The sequence below is a fragment of the Fukomys damarensis genome, unplaced genomic scaffold (assembly GCF_012274545.1).
Source record: "Fukomys damarensis isolate Sample0158 unplaced genomic scaffold, DMR_v1.0_HiC HiC_scaffold_36, whole genome shotgun sequence".
NCBI lineage: Eukaryota > Metazoa > Chordata > Mammalia > Rodentia > Bathyergidae > Fukomys > Fukomys damarensis.
The window spans coordinates 47,264,596-47,284,369 of NW_022900948.1; the positions used below are offsets into that span (position 1 = coordinate 47,264,596).

The window sequence follows — 19,774 nt, forward strand, 5'->3', positions numbered from 1 at the left end:
CCACCCATCCATCCAGGACCCATCACCCACCCATCCATCCATCCACCCACCTACCACCCATCCATTCAGGACCCTCCACCCATCCATCCACCACCCATCCACCCACCCATCCATCCACCAGCCATCCACCAGCCATCCATCCACCCATCCACCCATCCACCCATCCATCCACCCATCCACTCACCCACCCACTCACTCAACACCCTTCCACTCATCAACTCAATAACTGCTGAGCATTTCCAACTCCAAATGTAAAAGCCCAGCTGGACCCTAACACACTCCCCACCCCACTCCACAGCCTCCTCCCACACACCCAGGGCTGTGACACGCTGCTGGTATCTGGTGGGGGAAGGGACCCCCTGCTGCTCAGATGGCCTGGAGATGCAGTACCAACCTCGCACCTTGGATGTTTTGTTCACCAGGCCCATGGCCAGGTTTTGCTCTTCCCACAGCGCCTCTAACTAAAGAGTGGCAGCTTGCAAAGTCAGAAATAGACGCAAGGTTATGCACAGACTGAGGCATCTAACAGCTACTCAACCCCAGGGATCCATGACATTGGCGAACACTGGACTTAGGGCCTTGGGGCTGGTGAGCATCCAGACCCCGCTATGCACAGGAAGGAGGGGGACAGTGATGCGCCAAGGCCTGACCAGGGTGCTCGTCCAGGAGGTCTCTACCCTCTCATCTGCACCTGGGCTGGCTCCGGGTGCTCATTTCCAAACCCGCACGTCTCCCCGGGTCAGAGCTTGGCTGGCAACTGCCCATCCGGGCGGAGCCGGGGCCAGGACACTGAGGCACTAGTGACAGAGCCATGCCCAGACATGGGTTACCGTAGGGGACAGCGGACGGCTGCTTCTGATCACTAAGGACATGCAGAAGGTTTCAAAGTTCTGCCTGCCCTTCCAAAAACCACCGGAACGTGATTCCTCTCCTCTCCAAAAGGACAAGTATTTAAAAAGAGAAAATGTGCCCACCAGCCCATTCGTGCACCATCTGGGTGAGGTCACGGCCGCTGCCAAGGCCCCAGGCAGACACTGAGTGGGAGTCTGCTTCTAGCCAGCCCTCTCTCTGCACAGGGTGAGGACATTCTGGGGGAGAGGGCGCTTCCCACACGCCCACCCTTCTGTTAACAGGGCCAGGATAGCGCCCCAGAGACCTGGAAGGCAGTGGGAAGGTGGAAACTCCAGTGTGAGGCGGGCAGGGCTTTTCTGTGGCTACATAGGTCTCCAGGACAGGCAACCGGTTATTGTTTAAGGAAGAACCACGAATAATAAAATTCGAGATTTGAAGAAAAAAAAATGTTTGCAGTGACCCCCATCGCCTTCAGGAGCGGTTTCACTTAAACCCAAACATGACGGCATGAGAGAAAGGCTTTGGCTCGGTTACACTCCAGCACGAGCAGATAGCCCACAGGTCTCTGACGTGAAGCTGAGGCGAGAGAGGGTCCCCAGAGTTCTGGGTGCGGACAAGCCGGGGACAGCCGCTGCAGGCCACCAGCCCGCTGCCCGCCACTGGGGTGGAGCTGGCCCCATTTCTGAAAGATCCCCTCACTGCCAAGCCTCCCTCGAACTTGGCCAAACGAACACAAAGGCCACGAATAAAGATGTGAAGCCACGGCGACCGCACCTGTGTGTCACAGAAGCCACCCAGGGGCAGAGAACGGATGAGACTGTGCCAGGGGCGGGAGAGTCACAGCATGTGCTTAAATTACCTTTGGCCCTTGTCTTCCTGGGTACCCAGGTAACCCCGGGACTCCGAGTTTGCCCTGGGAAGAGGAAAAGCACCGCGTCACACAGAGTGCAGCAGGAAAACAGCGAGCCCAGAGGGACGCAGGGGCTGCGGGACAGGTCCCCCGGTGAGACGGCCTCACTGAGCCTTCTCTGACGACGCGCAAAGGCCCGGGAGAAGGGATCAGGCCACAGTCGAAGCAGAGCGGTTACAGGTAAACGCCTAACAGGTACCGCTTCTTAAGCCTCTTGTTAGCGCTCAGGCCACAGGGAACCTTCGGAGCAGGGAACCTACTCCACTCCTCCCAGTTAGAGAGGGGAAGGGGCTGGGCCGGGCCGGTTCTGTGGGCACAGTGCATTCTGCTGCAGTAGGCAGACAGATTGGAGAAGGCGCCCTCTGCAGGGCCTCCCTCGCAGGGACAACGCCGTCGGGCCAGGAGGGGACACAGGTGCCCATGTGAGGCTCGTGCCCTGGGAACATGGGGAAAGCCCTCCTTGGCTCAGCACAGAGCTCAGGAGGCCAGACTCAGAACAACAGGATCCGCCCAGCGGTGCTCAGGGGCCAGGGGAAGAGAACGGAAAGGACAAAGGATGCAAGCCCACGTCCAGGGCCGGCTCCACCAGCAGGCAGGAGCCCAAGGCCTCAGGAGGGGCCTGCTCAAGGTCCTGGGTGTTGTTGGACATCTTGTGTCACCAACCTTCTCCCCGGGGGGCCCCAGGGGACCTGGGTCACCATTGGGACCACCTCGGCCCTTTGGGCCTTCAGGGCCATCTTCTCCCCTGGGACCAGGTGGGCCGATCTCCCCCTGAAAAGAGAGAAGAGCAGCGAGGGAGACGCCCTCAGTCTCCACCCGCCACTGACAGACACTGCCTGTAACCCACATCCGGGCGGAGCTCTGTCACTGCTGTCTGGGGGTGACAGGTTCTTGCAGAGAGGCCATGGGCCCTTGGGTCTCACTGAGCCGGGAGGCTGCACCGGGGTCTCGAATGGGAGCCCCCAGGGCACAGGGCGCTACTGGGCGCCACACTGTCCCAGGCTGCCAGCCCTTCCTCCCGGTTACCTTGTCTAGTTCAGGGCCCCGTGGCTGAAATAAACCTGCTCAGCAGACTCAGCCCTGAGTCGCTCCCTCCCCCAACACACAGGACGGATGGAGGGCTCGGGGGAGACCACAGCCCAGCCTGGGCAGTTCCCTGGGCACCACTGTCACCAGGGAGCCCCGGGGACGCATGCCAGTGATGGAGGATTAAATGCTGCCTCGTCCAATGCTCCCCACGTTGCAGGTGGGGAGTCCTGGGCCTGAACAGAAGGGTCCCCTAGGGCTGCTGAGTCGGAAGGTGCACCAGGCTCTGCACCCAGGGAACAGGAAGCAGCGGCAGCACCTGCACCCAGGGCCGGGGACCCTTCCTGCTCCACTGCGTCCTGGTCCAGGGCACAAGGACCAAAGCGTCCTTCCGGTGACCTCTGTGGGCCGGCTCTGGTCACACGGACCCCAAAGGTGTGTACCAAGCCATCGGAGAGGAAGGGTGACAAGGACATTCGCCATGGAGCCGTCAGGGCCCAGGGAGGGAAGGAGGTCCAGTGCGGCTGCCTCTAGCTGCGGTGCAGCAGCAGGGACAGTGCCACGAGGCAAAGCCCTGCCAGTCTCCTGCTTCTGAGGGACTGCAGAACACAGCACTCTGGCTGTTTTCCTGTCAGCCTGGGACAGAGCACCAGGGGTCCCAGCCCCCTATTCGGGATGCTCTGGAAAGAGGCCTCCCAGCCCCACTTTGCATGTGGCCCTGCGCTGGCTGGCAGATGTCTGTCCAGGTGCACTCACAGCTGCCAGCTGGCTGTGATGCCCCAGAAGGAGGCAGCACCTGCCTCTGCCCGGCTCCTTTGCAGCCTGGCCCGGTGGGGAAACTTCGTCACCTTTCCTCCTGTTCACGTGACAGCGCAGCCATGGCTTCCACCCACACAGGCACCAAGATTCACTGCCCAGCAGGAGAGGGCCAGATGCAGGCTTCTCCCGAGAGGCCAGCCTCGGGGTCTCAAGAGTGAATGAAGTACTGTGGGGGGACCGGGGCAGGGCAAGGGCTTGGGGAGACCTGGATCTCAGCAGGGTGTGGCCCAGGCAGGTGCCCTGGGACCTGCTAGGGAGGAGGCGGCCCTGGCTTTCTCAGGGACTTAAACTCCCAGCACCGCTCCTGGTCATGAGGGTCTTAGCCAGAAAACCGTGAGTCCCTGCTGACCAGGGACACAGGACGGTGACCAGAGTGGACCCCAAGCCCCAGCCAGCCCTGCCCCGTGAGCAGGGTCTCTGCAGAGGCAGGACCTCCCTTCCGAGAAGCAGTTCTGTCCCTCCAAACATCCCCAGCCCTGCCTGGGGACCTCCCTGTCTGTCCCCAGCCTGCATCCTGAAATACTCACCCGATCACCCTTGATGCCCATGTCGCCTTTAAATCCAGGGAAGCCATCTTCACCCTGTATGGGGACAAGAGGACACAGAAGGTCTACAGAAAGCAGCCACACGGCTCCCACGGCAGACCTGCACTCGGCACCGAACCAAGACAGCAGATCAGCACCGCCTGCCTCCTACAAAATGCAGTCTCATTAACTGGCCCAGCTCAGGGTCCACTAAGGACAACTGCGGCCTCGAGCATGGTGTGGGGCCCACTGCAGCGGGAAGGAACAGCTCACCTTCTCGCCTTTGGTGCCCTTCAGGCCTCGGATGCCATCTGCCCCCTGTGCAGGCAGAGAAGAGACAGCAGTCACTGAGAGGAGCCTGGCTGGGCCTCGGAGCAGAGGGCGCCAGCCCGACAGGCAGAGCAGAGCTCTGTGCAGATCCAGGCCAGCCTCTCCCCTGGGACGGGCTCCCTGCCGCCCCAGATCGATCCCCCATGTCAGTAAGAACAGGACTCCTGTCCCCGGGCCCAGGAGACCAGCCTACTCCTCTCAGAAGAGGCCAGCTCATACCTAGCCCTGGCCCTGAGCTCCAACTTCGCCCTTCTGAGGCCAACACAGCCTCTCACACAAACATCTCGGGCTCTGGGGATGGACCAGGACACAAGCCCGGCTTGCCCAGGAGGCTCAGATCCTGGCCCCTGGTCTGGGGCCACTGGTGGGCCATGTCCTTATCTGGAGCAGGCCAGTGAAGCCCTGATCCCATTTCTCTGCGAAGCCCTCGGGACAGTGCCTAGCATGTGCCAGGGGCTGATGCACAGGGCCGTGCGGCGGATTACTGTACCGCGTCATCGTCAACACCGCCCGGCAGCTGTCACGACTCCAATCAGGGACATGAGAGGCACCATGGCTGTGACCGACACAGAACGCCCACCTCTGCTCCCTGGTAAGCGTGACGTTAAGGGCAGGGCCACACGTGCTCCCTGACCCCTTGCCGGGCCCAGCCCCTTAGTCAGCACAGGTGACAGCCTGGAACCCAGCGACACAGCCACAGCCTCACTGACAATGCTCTGGATCTCAGACCTCGGAACAGGCTGACAACCTCGGGCCACCTGCCCACAGGACCCAGAGAGGGCTCACGCCTCCCTCTTCACCTCCAGGATGAGGCTGCGGCCTGACCACAGTGGCCTCCTCAGAGGACCCAGGGACCGCCAGCTGCCCTCTGGTGGTCAGAACACATCACAGCCAGGGGTGCGGTTTTGAGCTGTTTCCCCGGGACTGGGACTGGAGCGAAAGAGGGTGGAAGAGACGGAGATACAGGGGCCGCACAGCCTGGGCTGTGGTGTGGCCTACAAGGCCCACCCTCTGTCTGGAGGGAAGCCACTGTCCTGACTGTGAGGGCTTGGAGTCCTGGGAGGCAGGAGCAGGCTTAGCCAGGTACAGCCGGGGCCCGGAGAGGACCGGTCCGACTCTGTCAAACAGATGCCCTCTGAAGGGCAAGACAGGAGAGCCCAGGGGAAGGTGAGTGGTCGGTGACACAGAAGGACATGGTGTCTGTGTCCCCAGGGTGGCACTGTGAGGCGGTCTGGTGCTGGGGTGCAGCCGGGTGCACTGCTCCAATTCCAGCACCAGAAGAAAAAGAAGTAGGGCCTCGCGCAGAGGGGACTAGGGCATGAGAGGGGAACCGTGTGAACGGTATAGTGCCCTCAAGAAAGGCCCAAGGGGGCCGTATCCCTCCTGCCACATGAGGACACAGTGCAAGACACCATCTAGGAGGTAACAGCACCCCTCGCCAGGCGGAGAACCTGCCAGTCCCTTCAGTTTGGGCTTCGAGCCTCTGGGAATGTCGTGGGAGACACATTTCTTTGGCTTCTCAGTCCCATAGCTTGTGGGATTTGGGTTAGAGCAGCCTGCTGTGATTTCTATCTAGATGTCTGTACTCAGGAGCCTCATGTGCTCATACAAGGGGCTTTTAGAAGGTGACTGGACCACGGGCTCATAGCTGACTTGCTCTTAGGGTCACCGGGGGAGTACCCGGAAGAATTTATCCCTTTCCAGCTCCTCCTCTGACCCTCTCTGCTTCCTGTCCACCATGACCTGAGCAGCTTTTCCTCTGCCTGGCCCCTCTGCCATGCTGTCCTGCCCTGGAGCCAGCAGACTGACAAGGTGAGCCAGAACAAACCTCTCCTCCTCCAATTTGTGGACATCCGGTCTTGGGTCCCAGCAGTGAGGAAGAAACTGAGACAGCCTGACAGACTTGGATGGACACTGGCTCAGCCAGGCAGGCCCAGCCTCAGCGGGCACTAACTGCCCCCCTCTGCCCCCAGGACTATGGCTCCAGCAGCGACAGCTGAGCCATCACTCCCCCCCTCCTGCAGCTCTGCCGCCTGCACCCAGTCCAGAGGGGTGTGAGGCTCTGCTCTGCTTCCCCAGTGAGAGCTGCTTCTAGCCTTGGTTTTCGTCCCACTGTCTGCTTCCAAGTCTGACTGTATTGCTCACATCACGAGTGAATTTTAATCAGATAGATAAGAGCATCCTCCAGAAACATTTTAAGGCAAACACCTTTCAGCTCACAGAAGCAGCCTTATGCAATTAGCCATGTCCGGAACTGCCAAGGGCTGTGCTATGCAGCAGGAATTTGTGAGATAAACATGCATCTTCGGCTCAAGCATAATCAGCTCTGCTGCTAAATCACCACCCTTACAGAACCCATCAGGCATTTTGCTGATAAAAGCACAGCATGGGGGAGCCCGACCCGCCCAAGGCTCTGAGTCCCTAAATGCCTGACTGCTCTCTAACTTGGATTGTCCTGACTCCTGGGACCTGGAAGTTAGGGACGCTGGGGGACAGAGAAGGGACGCCTGGCCAGGAATCAGCAAGTCAAGAGCCAAGCCCTGCCTGGGCATGGAGTTTAGCGAAACTGAGGATCGGGCAGGGCTGGCCAAACTTAAAACTCCACCAAGTGCGGTAGCCTGGTCCTGAGCTCGCACCGTCCCCAGGCCACACCTGTGTGTGCTTCCCGGCTTCCACTGAACATCATCCTGAAGGAGAGAACCAGCCCCAGCTCTCCTGAGATCCGAGACGCTACCACATCTCCACTCTCAGAGGAGGAGGAGACCTCGCCTTCCACATCCCTGTGTGTGGCTGAGCCGTGTAACTCCAGATTAAGTCATGCAGCTCGGAGTAACGCGGTCAGCTCTGATGAGACTAGGGGAGTGCTATGGATATTGCTCGGCAGCTCTGGGCCCCATTTAACAAGATTCTGGGCACCTCCAGCAGCAGGAACACGGTGGCAAACCAGCAGGCGCCTCCCACGACTCCCCAGAAGCTCTGGCTGCCTGAGTAGCATCCAAGGGTCAGACAGTTCTCACTCTGCGAGGTACAGCCACAGTCCAAATTCCTGGAGCCCAAAGCCCCTGCCTCAGCTGAGACCGTGGCTGCCAGAGGCTTCACACAGAGGCCCGGCTTGATGATGGGGGACAGCGAGACGTGTGGGGCAGTAAGAGACTCCCCGTCTGACCGATAGCCGGTGCCCGCCACCTGCTTCCTCAAGTGGCTAGAGACTGCCCTGCTCCAAACCAGCCCTTTCTGGTTCCACAGGGACCCAGCCCAGTGTCCCCACCTCTGACTGCAAGGACTGGGCTGCTTTGGTGGCTGGAGGGATTGGCAACCCGAGGAATCCCCGGGCCGGCCGATTTGTGCCCCGTGCCTTCCCACAAAGACCCAGAACTACCCATCCCACTCACCTTGACTCCTCGAGGGCCAGGGTATCCTAAGGGGCCCTGGGGGCCTGGTGGACCCTAAAACCAGAGAGACACAGCTAGCTTAGAGCAAAGAGGGTGCCTGGGAAGCTGCCATCAACTCCAGGTCCCCCAGCACAGGACACGGTGATGCCCCCCCCCACAGTCTGCCAATGACAGTGGCACCCGAGTGCACCTCCTAGTGGCAAGGACACCCAGGGTCAACAGAACAGCCCGGTCACACTGCAGTGACCCGAATACAAGGGCAATCAGGCTGGATGGAAGAAAAGTCCAGGTAGCACCATGGAAGGACAGAGCTGCCATCTCAGAGAGGTGTCCCCAGCCAAGCGCCTTGGGCCAATATGGCAGAACTTCCGGTCAGCAGAGGGCACAGGGCCACTGCACAGTGTTCTTGGGAGTCACCAGCCTGCCACCACCTCCTGGCCCAGAAGACCTGTGTGGTCACTGAGTGCCGAGGAGCTGGGTATGGTGAGGACCCACCTGGCCTCCTTTCTCTCCTGGGGGGCCTTCCTTGCCAGGGTGCCCCTGTCGGAGAAGAGAAAGCTGGTCAGTCACCACCTCTGGGCACAGCCCACCGGCTTCCCCTTCAGCACCCACCACCATCTCACAAAGGTGCCGGAGAGGGTCACAGCCCCTGCTCCTCCCTGCCCCAGAAGAGAGACTTCAAGGTTGGCTGGACAGGTGGCCCAGCACAGCTTGGTCACTCTCAGTCCCTTGGCAGTGGCACCCTGGCCCTGACCACAGCCAGCATGGACCACGGAGGGGCACCTGTGTCCCACCCTGGAATGGCCACAATCAGTGGCCCCCGACTCAGTGCCCAGCCGCCTTTCAGGGCAGATCCTACCAAACACAGATGTGGGGACAGGGAAGAGGAGGGCAGCTCACACGGCAACAGGAGCACATGGGACAAGGGGCTGGGACCCGGCTCAGGGCACCACAGCCTCCCGCACCAGCAGGGTCCCTGCCACCTGATGGTGAGGAAATCACGGGCTGTGCCATCATCCGGGTCCCAGTGCACCCAGGTCTTCACACCTGGGGGCTTCCAGGCCTTGAGTGTTCACGACACCTGGGGCTCTGGATGGACTCGAATCATCAGTCTGCTCTCTTGTTACTGTTTTTCCAGGCACTGCAGACTGAACCCAGGGCCTTCACACCGAGCTGGGTCCCCAGCCCTCTGGTTTTTCACTTTGACACCAAGTCTTGCTAAGTTGTCCGGGCTATCCCAGGGCCAGGGTCCTCACTTGCTCCTGGCTGGCAGCTTCCTGGGATTCTCTAGTGAATGTGACTCTCGCGATGGGAAGATAATAAAGTCTAAATTATTTGTACATGGTATTTTTCTGAATAAAAAATCATATATGTTCATTGCTGATGAGGCAAGGGAAGGGAAATTAAAGCCCTCCGACCTCACCCCACAGCAGCTGTGGCTAACTGGGATGGGCAGTGTCCAATGTGGTTTCTCTGGATACCCTCGCACAGCACAGCAGACGGCTGTGTGTGACACCTGCCGGGGCCAAGGACACGAGGAACACGCCAGCCTGTGGTCCCCGGTGCTGCCACACAGATGCCTGTCATCGCTTTATTTACTTCTCTAATTATCCACGAGAAAACGTGTCTGCAGCAGTGGAAAACACAGCTCAGTGCAAACATAAGTTAAAAGACACAAGTGTCACGGCGGAAAGAGGAAGCACTCGGCCCCCAAATCCCATGGGCCGGGGCCACCGTGTGTCCCTAAAGGAGTCCGCAGGGGGACGGAGGATCCGTCTGCTCAGATACAAAAAGGGCAGCTGTGCTCTGTGCTCACGGGGCTGAGGCACCTTCTGCCCAAAGAAGGAAGACACGTTGTGCACTGTCACGGTCACCGATTATCTGGCCACGTTCGGCTTTCCTGCTTAGGTTTTAACGGTGTCGCTGAAACAATGGCACGTGCAGTCCTAAATAGCTGAGTCAGCACGTCTCGGTTTCTGACACAGGCTCACTTTCTGCATCAGCTGAGCGCCCCCAAAGGAGCCCAAACCTGAGCCACCTTGCAGAGAGAGTGGTGGGCGGAGAACCCCCACATGGGCCCGCACGCGCGCACGCACACACACACGCACACACACACACACACACACACACACACACGTGCGTTTCCACCTCCCACACCTCCGCACAGCCTGGCCTCAGACTGGATCTGTCACCGGCTTGCTATTCCAGGCGGGATCTAATTCGGTGCACAGCTGTCTGCTCACACATGGCAAGCGCTCTCATTCCCACCTCCCCACGCGGCCCAGGGACGCTTAAATCATACAAAAATCTTTGTTAGTACCTTGATCTGAAATTAGTTCAGAATTTAGCATTCCATGTTACTAAATCCAATACTAAGTTCTCATTTAAAACTATGCAGTGAGATTCCTTTTTATAAAATATATGCCCAGTCAGTTTCTTTTCATAGTCTGAGATGTTGAACTGCAATGGCCCAGGGACGCTAAAAACTCACACAGCACACTGGCCCTTCTGCCGAGACCCCCAGGCCCAGGCGACGGCTCGGCGACCACCCAGCCCTCACTAGCGTCACGCTCTGGTGGCTGAACACACGCCCTGTCCCTGCCTGCCCGGACTCCACCCTCTGATGGGAAGGGAGCGGTGAGCCCTGCGCTGCACCCGAAGTGGGTCTGGGCTGCGGAAGTCCTGTCCGCCCTCTTGCGGAGCCTGCGTTCCAACCCCAGCCTGGGTGGAGCCTGGGGGCGTGGGTGGGGTACACAGGCCACTCACCGGGGGTCCGTCGGCGCCGGGCATTCCTGGGAGGCCAGGCTTCCCCAAAGGACCCTAGAACAGACCAGACACCCATGAGGAAAAGCCTGGCTTCACTCTTTCCTGACCGGCCAGCCTGTAGTGCGGCACCGCAGTCCCTCTCCAGAGTTTCCACCCCACATGTGCGGACATGCACTCCCGGGCGCCTCCCATGCAACCCCCTGCGCCCATCAGAATGGCCCAGTGTCACAGTACCGGCCCTGGACTGTTCCCAGCCAGCCCAGTCCTGGCGGCAGTCAGGCCATCTGAGTGCCAGCCCTGGGGCTTCTGACCCCTCGCCATGCACCCCCGAAGCCTCCCCTCTGCCCCACACCCTACACTGGGGAAGGCAGGTGTGCAGGTGCCATAGGCCCCCCAGTCTAGCAAGCCAAAGCTAACTGCAGAGCCACACACCAAACGAGGTGCCGGCTAAATCTGAATTTCAGAGAAATCACAGGCTTCACATTTAACTGCGCATCCTGTCACTTTATTCTTCCTAAATCTGCCTAGGTTTGGCAGGAGGATGAATAAGTGAGTGAATTTATGCACTGGTGAGTGACAGAGCCCAGCTCTTCCCCGTGGCTGACTCCCTCAGTTCTGCTGGGCTGAGCTCTGGGGCCTTGCAGAGAGCGCGGGGAACAGGCTCCATGCTGGGCTTGGACCGGGGTCATGGGCACAGGCAGGCGGCCTCCCCTTCCCCATGGCTCAGCCCACTCACCTTATCTCCCGGAGGACCGATGGCGCCCTGGGGGCCTGGAAGACCCTGCAGGGACAGAGGCAGGCAGTGGAGGCGAGGAGAGGATGGCTCAGAGCCCGGCCCCTCGCCTGCCTGCCCTTCCCATGGTCACAGCCCAAGCCCCACCACCAAGCCACTTACCTGGGCACCAGGGTTGCCCTGCTGTCCTGGGGGGCCAGGCTCTCCCTGGGGGCCCTATGGAAAACAAAGGCAAAGGCCCTGAAGGGGGCTCAGGAATTGCACCTCCTTCCTCACCACCCACCCTTATGTCTGCTCCTAACTGCCCTGGCTACAGCACCAGGTGCCAGAGGAGCAGCTGGGCAGGAAGGGGTCACAGGTCCCCCCAGAGGCCAGCGCCAGGACTTGGAGCACCAGGGCTGCTGCCCATGACTCTGACAGGGGCACTAGCTCGCCCCTGCACGAATGTCTGAGCCAGACAGGGAAGTATTTCGCCAGGTAGAAACACCTGCAGCAGGCCCTCCTGGTTTTTAGTTTCCGGTGTCCTTAAAAGACACAATGCAGCGGCCTCATCTTCTAGGGCATTTGCTGCCAGCTCCTCCCACAGGAAGAAAGTGACCTCCTCCCTGTGCATCTCACTGACCGTCCAGGCACTGGACAGACAGACTCAGGTGGCAGTGGACTGGGGCTCAGGTCCGCACCTCTGCTCCCTACCAGCGAGGGCCTCCCCCGCTAGGCCGGCAGGGCCCGCAGCCCCACCATAGAGCCAGTGGGACTCACCACACTTCCTTTGGGGCCTGGTTGACCGTCCATACCCGTCACACCCTGTGGAGATTCAAAGGCATGTACTGAATGTAGACAAAAGACCAGTGCTGGAAAGTCCAGCTTGACCTGACTCAGATGCCTGCCACACACGGTCGCAGGGGACAGGACATCTTTGGGGGAGGGGGAGAATTAACCCCAAGTCCCATCCCCGAGTCTGCTGATCGGCCCCAAGCCCTCAGCCAAGGAACAGCTAAGTGCCAGGACCAGCGTCATCCGGACGGGGCCGAGTTCTAGGCAGGCTGCTGGGGCCCTGCAGGCAGGTGCAGCCCTCCAGGACAGAGACCACCGGCAGCCTCTGCCTGCTGCGGGAACCTTGCTGAGGTTGATGTCTGCCTAAGGGTCTCTAGGCAGAAGACCTGGCCTTATGCGGGACTGCTCATCACAGAATTAGCCCAAGAGGGAGCCAGAAACAGGCCGACTGCCCACCCTCCGCCTGCAGCCCCACACTGTGGGTGCCCACCCAATACCCCAGGGACCACTTGCTTGGCAGCAGAGTACCACACATGCGAAGAGGGGATGCACTTACTGGGGGTCCTGGAGGGCCCGGGGGCCCCTTCGGCCCAAGCAGACCACGTGGCCCCTGCAGCAGGAAAGAGCAAGGAAGGGTCAGGGTTATGGAGCACTGGCTCTTGGCCCCTGTCCACGGTGATCTTGTGACCTGGCTGGGCTCTCCCAGAACCTTGCTAGTGACCTAGGACTTGGGGAGGGTGACGATGCCCCTGGCCCTCCGTGCTGGGAATCAGAGGCAGGAGGCCCCTGGCATGGAGAGGCACTCTCAGGAAAGGGGTCTTTGTCATGGACACCCGCTTGGGCAGGCAGGTAGACGGTCTCCTATAGAAATGCCACAGTTAAACCAGGCCGCTTGGGCGCTCTGCCCGACACCCAACTCCGATCCCTCTGGAATCCTCTCAGCAAAGACAAGCAGCCTTACTTCCTTCAGGGGAGCAAGGATGCGGGGAGCAGGGTCAGGAGAAACTAGGTCTTTGATGGGAGCCTCAGAATCATTTAAACAAATTTTGGTACCATGGATCGAACTCAGGATCCTGCGCTTACAAGACAGGCGGCAGAACCACTGAGCTAAATTCCCGGCCCTCCTCAGAATCTTGCTGGGGTTGGTCACCCCTTCTGCAGCAGTGACGGGCCACATGCAATGGCCCAAATACTCTGGAGTGGGCACAGGACCTGGCTGCAACCTGAGATGGTCTGCGAGACGCCACCATGGTCTGCACAGGACGGCCGCGCCCACCCTGCCCCAGGGACGACGGCGCACACGGCTCAGCGATTTCAAGGGCCTTTAATTATGATACTAGAACCTCTCCAGACAGAATAGAAAGAAGCCCTTCTCACAGGCATTGCCTCTTAAGGGCTTTCTCCGTAATTTTAACACCTAATCATAGAAATAGTTTTTGGAAGCCGATAACCCAGAAGGGACTGCTCGGATGTGTGTCGGGGAGAGCGGCGTGATGGATCCTCCTCACGGGCTAATCAGGCACGGGGTAGAATTCAGTCCCTGACAGACCCACATGGGCCCACACGCTCTCCTCGGCATGGCGTGCACAGTATTCGTCATTAATTAATGTCGCCAGATGCAAATAGCCACCTGGCTTGGACAACAAGAAAAGAGAGGTTTCGAGCTGCAGGAACTGAAATGTAATTCATGTCCTGGTATCACTGAGAAAATCTGCTTGGGGCCTAACTACAAGTCAGTTGAGGAAAGTTTCTCCCTGTCAGGGGCTGGAAAGATGCAGCCATCAGAATAGGGCAAAGTGACCAGCCTGGCCTTATAAAAGACGGGACCCCTGCCCCACAGCAGCCTGGACACCCCCAGGGCCCTTGGGCCAGACTTTGACGGCAGGGAAGGCCAGATGCTCCGCTTGCTGTCACCCAGCCCCAAGTGCACTTCTTCCTTTCTCTCCAAGTCGAGCGAAAGGCTGAGGCCTTACTCCTCTGCACCTCTAGCCCTGCTCCAGAGGTGGCCTTGCTGTGGCCACCTTGCTTGCCACGTCACCAAGACCCAGAATCCCACCCATCAGCGCACCTACCGGCTCCCCCGGCAGCCCTCTGGGCCCGACTTCTCCGTCGTCACCCTGTGGAGGAGAAAGCAGGGGGATCTTAGGCACACTGAGGCATAGACACTGACAGGTCACACCCCTCAGGCCGGCCACCCAGCAAGACCCTGGCCAGGGCCGCTCCAGCACCTGCCACTTCGTGGTCCTACACCTGTAGGAGAGGCCTGGGAGGCCCCACCCAGCCAGCTGCAGGAACGTAGACCCTATGGACACCGTGAGGCTCTGCAAAGGTCTTGGTCACCCTTGTGACTGGCAGAAACCAAGACAGAGGGGCAGCAGCAAGAGTCACGGGTACCCTTGGCCAGCCAGGGGGTCAGGGTTGCCAGGGCCGCACAGCCCAGGAACAGATCTCGCCCTCGCCAGGAGTGTTTCCCTGGCTGCACAGCCCACACTTGGGGCTGCTGCCAGCTCAGCTCACAAAGCATCACCACTCTCCTGTCCTCCACACGTGTAAGCACACGGTGCTGTGTGTGCACACAGAAACACCTCATGCAGGTACACACATGCACACAGCCACACAAGTGTGCACACACTGGTGCCCCTGCATGCAAACAGCCCATACACAAGCACACATACACACAGCCACGCACCCTATGCACCCTCACACACATTCTCACAAGGGCATGTGTGTGTACACAAGCACATGTGCACCATGCACACACAGGCGCACACACACAACTTCCTCCCGCATCATCTAAAAAAGGACCCTTTTCCCTTTCCTCATCTTACAGCAGGGCTGTGCTGAGGCCCAGGCAGAAAGATCCCCAGAAGGACGGTGTGAAACTGCGCCACCTGCTCCCCTCCCACTGTCCAGGTGCTCTTAACCTCCCCAGATTCCCTAACACCCAAAGACCTTGAGAGAACAGGACGCAAGGAAGGCGGGGCTCATGCGTCCACAGCTGCACAGTGCATCCAGCCTTGGTCTGGAGATGTTCGTGGCAGGTGCGGGGGCTCAGAAGCCCGGGGTTTGGGGAGCAGCTTCCCTCCCCAGTCACCTGGCCCTCCCCGCCTCCAGGGCAAAGGAAATTATTTCCCCTCCTCCCCCGCCCTCGCTGGCACCTGTGCACTGCACCTGACCCCCTTCTTGACAGGCTGGTGAGTTCTGCGGAGATGCTAGCTCATTAAGGCCATGCCTCTCCCTCCTGTGGGTGAGGGGCACTGCCTCCTGCAATTAGAGGGGCTCTTCCTGACATCTGTGACAGGAGAAAGCCACTCCCAGCCCTCTTAGCAGGAACGGTGGGTGCGTGAGGTAGATGTGGGTGATCTGTGCTTATCTCAAAGCTCTGCAGCGCCTCCCCACGGCCAAGCATCCCAGCACCCAGACTCCTCCGCTCCTTCCTCCCACCAGCCTCCAGTCCCAGAGCGCCTGGTCTCGCCCAATGATCTCCCCGCCCAAACTCGCAGAGCAGCAGCAGCAGGTGCTCTGCAGGCAGGACGGGGTACCTACCCTTTCTCCATCATCTCCCGGGAGCCCCGGCGGGCCAGAAGGACCAGGGTCGCCCTAGAAGGCAATCAGGGTCAGTGTCAGCCACACCTGAGCCCGCACACAGAGCCTGCCTTGAGGCCCGGCTTCCTTGCTCTCTAATCGTGATCCTGCAAACCCTAAGCCCCGTGAGTGTGCAGAAGGTGCCACCTGGCTGGCGTGGTGGCTGAGTCACCAGACCGAGCACCCAGCAGGCACAAGGACAGTCCCAGGCCACTGAGCAGGGTTCAAGCCAGCTGGGCCTGAGGGTGCTGTGTGAGGTGGACATGACCACCTCATACCCACAGCCCCTCAAGCCCGGGCCTCACACACAGCTGGCCCTTGGTATGTGCCCATCAGCCCATCATTGGGACTAAGGCCAAACTGGGTCTTCCCCATCGCGGTGTGGGCAGGGCTCACGGACCCCAGCCTCCACTTCTCAGCACACAGTGGAGTGTGACAGATGACTCCCACTGGCAGATCCAAAGGTGTGTGCTTGTGTTGCCTACGTGTGCACACGGGTGCCTGAGTGTGTGCGCCTGTGTATGCGCATGTGCGTGCATGTATGCCTCTGTGGGTGTGTGCGCCTGCACACATACACCAATGCCTGTCTGTCCCAAATGTGTCAAACTGAAAGGAAGCATCAGAGAAACCTGCTTCAAAGAAAGCAGGGCAGAGAGAAAACATCTAACGAGCCACACAGAGGTATCATAACCGGTCCTTGCCACACGGGGCAAGGAGGCCAGCACAGGCAGCCGGGTACTGGCCCAGCCCCCCCTTCTGAGGACAAGGACTTGAGTCGTCCCCCCTCCCAGGCCACCACTCGAATGTGCAGTGTCCCTGGCAGCTCCCCAAAGGTAGCTGCCTGGCCTCCCTGAGGCTGGGGAGGTTCTGTCGACAGAAGGGGGCCTCTAGGCAGGCGGCATCCCCCCGCCCCACGACACCCACAGGGAGCGGCCTGTTGGGTCCACTGAGCTTGCTCACTGCAAGCCGCAGAAGAGAAATCCAGTTTGCTTCCACTGACTCTCCATCAATAGACAGCTCCTTGTCACCCCAGTGAGCTTTCTTCAGGACCACTTTGGAATGGAGGGGACCCGACCCTATGCAAGGAACCAGGCTGCGTGGAAGGACCTCTGAGAAGCCCCTGCCGGCTCCTTGCACCTGGCACTCACCCTGTGGCCCTTTTCGCCAGGCAACCCGGCCAGGCCGTCAAAGCCACGGTCGCCCTGCAAAGACAACAGAGAGCTGCGTCAGATGCCACCATGCAGCTGGCTGAGCAGTGGCCGAGCTGCTTCAGGCCCCAGGTCTGAGCCACTCTGGGCCTTGGTGGCCACTGGGAGGCCCTCAGCACAGCCCACCTCATAGGGTCTACAAACCCAGCCTCCCCCAAGCCTCAGCAGGGGCCACTGCTGACCCTGGGCACGGGCCACAGTGTCCACAGGCCTGGGATACACAGCATTTTGGGTGGCTGCTGTACCGTGAGCACGTGTGCATTGGCTCTTGGTCTCCCCAGTGGAAAGGGCAGCTCCGGGGCCGGCCTGTCTGCTATGATCCCCATGGCCAGTCTCATGGGTGACTCTCTTCTGCCTTCCCAGGTCACCAAAGATCAAGATGCCTCATGAGCTCAGGACTCAGGGCAGCACTCCAGAGCCCAGCCATGCCAGCTGGGCACAAAAAGAGGGAGTGGATGTTGGCTTCCTTGGTGACCCAGGCTGCCTGCTTGGTCTCCTCACTGGAGAAAGGCTCTGTCACCTCTGCCACCTCCCTGAAGCCAGCAGGAGGGGTGGCCCGGGGACAGGGTAAAGGTCCAGGTGAGGTCATGGCACGGGGATGGACATGGGGATTGCAGGGAGGACACCAACCAGCACAGGTCTGGACCCCATGCATCGTGAGCCTGGCACTCACCAACAGGCTATGCCGGGCTGCCCTGCAATACCTTGAGCCCAGATGCTGCAAGCAGGCAAGAAGACATCTGCCCCTGGCTCACAGGCTGCCTGCACACTCCAGGGCCACCATGCCCTGATCATGTGGCCTGGCCACGGTGGCTCTCACAGTTGGGACTCCACCACAGCCTGCTCACCACCAGGGGACAGGAACAAGCTGTCCCCTTAGGGAAACCGAATGAAGCTGTCACTCACATGGTCCATCCCGAGGAACTGACCCCAGGGAGCTGTCAGCACCCACCGAAACCATGTACAACCCACATGCAGGCGTGTCGTCACCACGACGACAGGCATGATGACAACCTTGGTGCCGACACCAGGAGGTACAGGCACTGCCTACCTTGGGGCCTGTTTGTCCAGGCATACCTCTCGCTCCGTCACTCCCAGCCCTGCCCTGGAATAGAGGAAGCGTGAGGAGGTCAGTACCAGGGGCAGGTGTCTCACCACAGACCGAGCCGAGGGTGGACAAGCCGGCGTCCAGCCCACAGCCCCCCCACGTGGTCAGGCTGGCCAGAGGACCTAGATCCGGAGCCCTGAGGCCCTCACCACACAAGAACAAGGCAGTGGCCTCGCTGGGGTCCCTGGCACAAGGTCATCTCCCCTCTGGATGTGCTAGACCCGCTGGGGCTTCCAGTCTTAGGCACCACGGCCTAGAACTCTGGGGGGCGGACTGCTGACATCATGGGCAGCACCTCCCCTCCACCCCTCGGAAGGCACAACAAGCTAGAGGCTCATGTGCGAGAGCACTGATGAATGCACTTGGCCAAGGAGGGAACTGGAAGGCTGTGACTCTCCAAGGCCAACAGGGTCCCCAGCCCTTGTCCCCAGTGGCCACTCCCGTGCCACGACTTCCAGCCATGGAATGGCCAAGCCCACCATGCCCAGCTAAGTGGCCACGGGTCTGGCAGGCAGGGCCTGGAGCTTGAGCGTCCACTATGAAGGCCCCGACCACCACGGGAAGAGCCCCCAAGGTGACAGGGACTCAGCCAGTCCTGTGAGATTCTGCCAAACCAGTGTTCCTGGTCATCCAAGCACTGAAGACAGAGGGCCCAGATGCACCCCTATTCTATTTCCTGTGTACCCCGATCAAACCAGCCTTGGTCAACTCGCCGCCAGGCAAGAACATCTGGACAGCGGGCAGCGGTTTGGGGTTCGTCAGTGTCACAAGCAATGAGGACAGCACAGCAGAAGAACAGAGAAGGAAGCAGAGAGGTCCCGAAGACCGGGAAGGGAGACAGGAAGTGAAGGACTGTGCAGGGTGAGACTCCTCGGCGGACACACAGACTGACAGGAGCCTCCCCCACATCCACTAACAGCTTTCGACATCAAGGGAAACCGGCGGGTTAAGTCCTGCCCTGCAACGCATCCAGATGTTTCCACAGCCCCCGGGATGCGCTCCTCACAGGAAACAATGGGTAAGAACTGGGGGCTCCTCAAAGCACCCGGAAGCGGGTGAGCAGAGGCCCCTTTCCACACCCTCTTCTGCATGGCACCTTTGGGGCACAATGACTCCCTGGGATCCCCGGACACAGTCACAGCCCTGCCTCGACTTCACTGAGCAGCTTGTCTCTCTGAACCGTGAGGTCGGTCTTGCCTTCCGAACTTTCCCTCACCCTGATTGGGGCACCTTTTAGCGATGCTCAGCTGTATTCACAGAGGCACACGGGAAACCTACCGAGATCAAACCCAGCCCGCGATAACCTCCCGCTTGTCTGGGGATTCCTGAGCAGAATTCTACAGGATTCCTGGGCAGCGGCCCTGGGGAATCAGCCCGGCCAGCCCCCGCCTGTGCCTTGAAGAGGTGGGTACTGGCTGCGGGGGTCCTGGGTGTTTGAGCCGTGAGGTTAACCACACCTCCAGCTCGCCACGATAGCTCTTACCACTCTGTAAATGCACACCCCTTCCAGTAGCCAGGAGAATGATTCCCAAACAAAGATCCCGGGGGGAGAGAAAAATCAGCTGTAGGCCTGAGCGGGCGCCTGGGCACTGATTCAAATCAGGGCCAGGTCTGGAGCCACGAGGCTGCCCCAAAAGACAGGCCCAAGAAAGGGCTGGGCACTGGGACCAGGCAAGCTGTCCCAATCCTGGACACTTGGCACCCCTGGAGGTGGACACACCCTGCACTGAGGGATCCACCATGACCC

The 19,774-nt window shown here is 60.0% G+C and overlaps 1 protein-coding gene across 2 annotated transcripts in view; it reads right to left on the reverse strand.

The window, feature by feature from the left end:
* Col5a1 (collagen type V alpha 1 chain) overlaps positions 1-19,774 on the reverse strand; it is a 97,828-nt gene that overhangs the window by 36,389 nt on the left and 41,665 nt on the right. For both annotated transcript variants that reach the window (XM_033759283.1, XM_033759282.1), the window contains exons 17-31: positions 17,971-18,024; positions 16,860-16,913; positions 15,673-15,726; positions 14,199-14,243; positions 12,683-12,736; positions 12,112-12,156; positions 11,515-11,568; positions 11,356-11,400; positions 10,620-10,673; positions 8,349-8,393; positions 7,854-7,907; positions 4,405-4,449; positions 4,135-4,188; positions 2,426-2,533; positions 1,712-1,765 (exon numbers count right to left, since the gene is read on the reverse strand). In XM_033759283.1, coding sequence (XP_033615174.1) covers positions 1,712-1,765; positions 2,426-2,533; positions 4,135-4,188; positions 4,405-4,449; positions 7,854-7,907; positions 8,349-8,393; positions 10,620-10,673; positions 11,356-11,400; positions 11,515-11,568; positions 12,112-12,156; positions 12,683-12,736; positions 14,199-14,243; positions 15,673-15,726; positions 16,860-16,913; positions 17,971-18,024 — 819 coding nt within the window. The remainder of the gene's footprint in view (positions 1-1,711; positions 1,766-2,425; positions 2,534-4,134; positions 4,189-4,404; positions 4,450-7,853; positions 7,908-8,348; positions 8,394-10,619; positions 10,674-11,355; positions 11,401-11,514; positions 11,569-12,111; positions 12,157-12,682; positions 12,737-14,198; positions 14,244-15,672; positions 15,727-16,859; positions 16,914-17,970; positions 18,025-19,774) is intronic.